This window comes from Stegastes partitus, unplaced genomic scaffold (assembly GCF_000690725.1).
Source record: "Stegastes partitus isolate 25-593 unplaced genomic scaffold, Stegastes_partitus-1.0.2 Scaffold262, whole genome shotgun sequence".
In the NCBI taxonomy this organism is placed as follows: Eukaryota; Metazoa; Chordata; class Actinopteri; family Pomacentridae; genus Stegastes; species Stegastes partitus.
Genome location: NW_007577993.1, coordinates 6,528 through 8,966, shown reverse-complemented (window position 1 = coordinate 8,966; position 2,439 = coordinate 6,528). Strand labels below are relative to the sequence as shown.

The 2,439-nt window shown below is 41.3% G+C and overlaps 1 protein-coding gene across 1 annotated transcript in view; it reads left to right on the top strand.

Moving 5' to 3' along the window:
* LOC103357566 (kelch repeat and BTB domain-containing protein 13-like) overlaps positions 1-2,439 on the top strand; it is a gene marked incomplete at its 3' end in the record, with an annotated part of 14,235 nt that overhangs the window by 6,698 nt on the left and 5,098 nt on the right. Inside the window, exon 3 of the mRNA XM_008282171.1 lies at positions 275-347. Within this exon, the coding sequence (XP_008280393.1) occupies positions 275-347 (73 nt within the window). The remainder of the gene's footprint in view (positions 1-274; positions 348-2,439) is intronic.

The window sequence follows — 2,439 nt, the reverse complement described above, 5'->3', positions numbered from 1 at the left end:
GTATCGGCAGATACTCAAAGTTGAAGTATCGGTATCGGAAATCAAAAAGAGGTATCAGTCCATCCCTAGTATATTGTATACTGAATTTGAATGCTGATTTGATTTGAATTTGGATTTGATTTGATTTGAATGCTGTTGTTTTATTGCTGATTTTATGTTGGCGTTGTGTTGTTTTTTGGTGTAGCAATTTCCCTGAGGTCTTGTACCGAAGGAATTAATAAAGTTTTATTCTATTCTATTCTATTCTATTCTATTCTATTCTAAAGACCACGAGGTGGACGTTTGCTGCTCACTTACCTCGGCTGGCAGCAGGAGCAGCTTGCACCAAAACCATGAGCAGCATATTTGTGTGTTTATCTGACTACTTCTTAAGAAGATTTCTTAAGCCAAGACTCTGAGATGACAAAGAGGTCAGGATTTGCAGTGTTGACATATGCAGTTAACTCAGCTATTTTGGGGAGGAGAATGCGTATATTTAAATGCATAAAACCAAGGCCTTTGCGAGTACAAAAACTATCAAAGGTTAATGATTGCATGGCAGGAGATTCAGATATGTTACTGACTGGGCCAGGATTGGGTTGAATATTCCCTGATATCAACAGCAAGAGAAAGGTCAGACATTTTAGAGTTACAGAAGGTTGCACGCTCCTGGGAAAGAGGTTCTGTTCCCTGTACCATGATGTTTACTCCTGATTTGAAATGTTTAGCTTATGCTTTTAACATTATGGGTGGTTTGTTTGATTAACATTGCTCTGTTTATTATTTCCACATGCATGTTCAATGAAGAATTGCTTGCTGCACGTTAAAGCAATGAAGAGCAGCTTACACCTACCTGCATACATATAGGATGCTCAACACAATGAAGACCTGCTTACATATCCACTATACGATGATGAGATTTTTTATTTGTGTTGATATAATAGAATTATATCAAAAGGGGATGTCAAAAAAATCTGCTCAGTTGTATTGCACCTTATGGTGGATGATCACTTGCAGTTTGGGGCCCTGTGGAGTTGGTTACCACTGACAGATGTGATACAGCTGAGCTAACATTCCTACCTTCATTTAATTGACATGATAAAATCATGTCAAAAGGGGGAAATGTTATAATTAAGTATGTTTGGAGCTATTATGTATTCTGAATCTGTATTTTGCACTGAGCCTATGATTCTGTTTCGTATTTTCCTACTGAGAACAGCATACGTCCTTGAAGATAACATGGCTGGTGAGAACCGGTTCACACACTTGGAGATAGCAGAAACTCGCTCTGTTCTATCAGATACAATTGTTACTTTAGCTACACGCCGCACCAACAACATCCACACATGTTGCTTACCAAATATCAAGGACGTGGACAGAGCGCAGAAGAGGTATGCCTGTCCACGCCATTGGTAACTGTAGCGTACAAATCTTATCTATGTTCGGGGCAGTTCCAGCCCAAGAAGATATCTGTAACCTGGAACCGAAAAACCTCAGTTCAGCTGGACGTGAGATTCCTCTCTGTCCCTCTGAATTCCAGCACTGCCTTACTTTACCTGTGGCTGAAATAAATACATTCTACAACTGAGAACAGATTTCTCTGGCTTGTTCTTGGGCTTCCAACAAAAGAATCGGATCTAACAATTTTGGTGCTGCGACTCAGATTGGTTGACTCTGAGACCACGTCCGATTGAGGAGTGCCGGAGTCGATTGGCGGTGAGTCTTTTTCAGACAATTCCAGGCACCTAAAACAAAAAGGTGAGCAGAAAACCTCTTTTCTACTTGAAATTTCTGCACATTGGACATACCAAAAGAAATTGTCTGAATAAGATTAATCTCTGATCACTAAAAGCACAGTAGTTTTCTATTGGGGAATGATTAATAATTGTTGGATATTTTTTACTGAAATGGTCACATGTAAAGTGAAATGAGAAAAAAAAAAAGAAGAATTCCGGGGATTAGCCCGATGAGAATAATACCGGGGATTAGCCCGATGAGAAAAGAATTCCGGGGATTGGCCCGATGAGAATAATACCGGGGATTAGCCCAGTGAGAAAAAAGAAGAATTCCGGGGATTTGCCCGATGAGAATAATACTGGGGACTAGCCCGATGAGAAAAGAATTCCGGGGATTGGCCCGATGAAAAAAAAGAATTTCGGGGACTGGCCCGATGAAAAAAAAAAAAAGAATTCCGGGGATTGGCCCGATGAGAAAAGAATTCCGGGGATTGGCCCGATGAAAAAAGAATTCCGGGAATTGGCCAGATGAGAAAAGAATTCTGGGGATTGGCCCAATGAAAAACCATCCATCCACCCATTATCTATACACCGCTTAATCCTCACTAGGGTCGCGGGGGGGTTGGAGCCTATCCCAGCTGACTTAGGGCGAAGGCAGGGGACACCCTGGACAGGTCGCTAGTTTATCACAGGGCTACACTTAGAGACAGACAACCAAGCACAC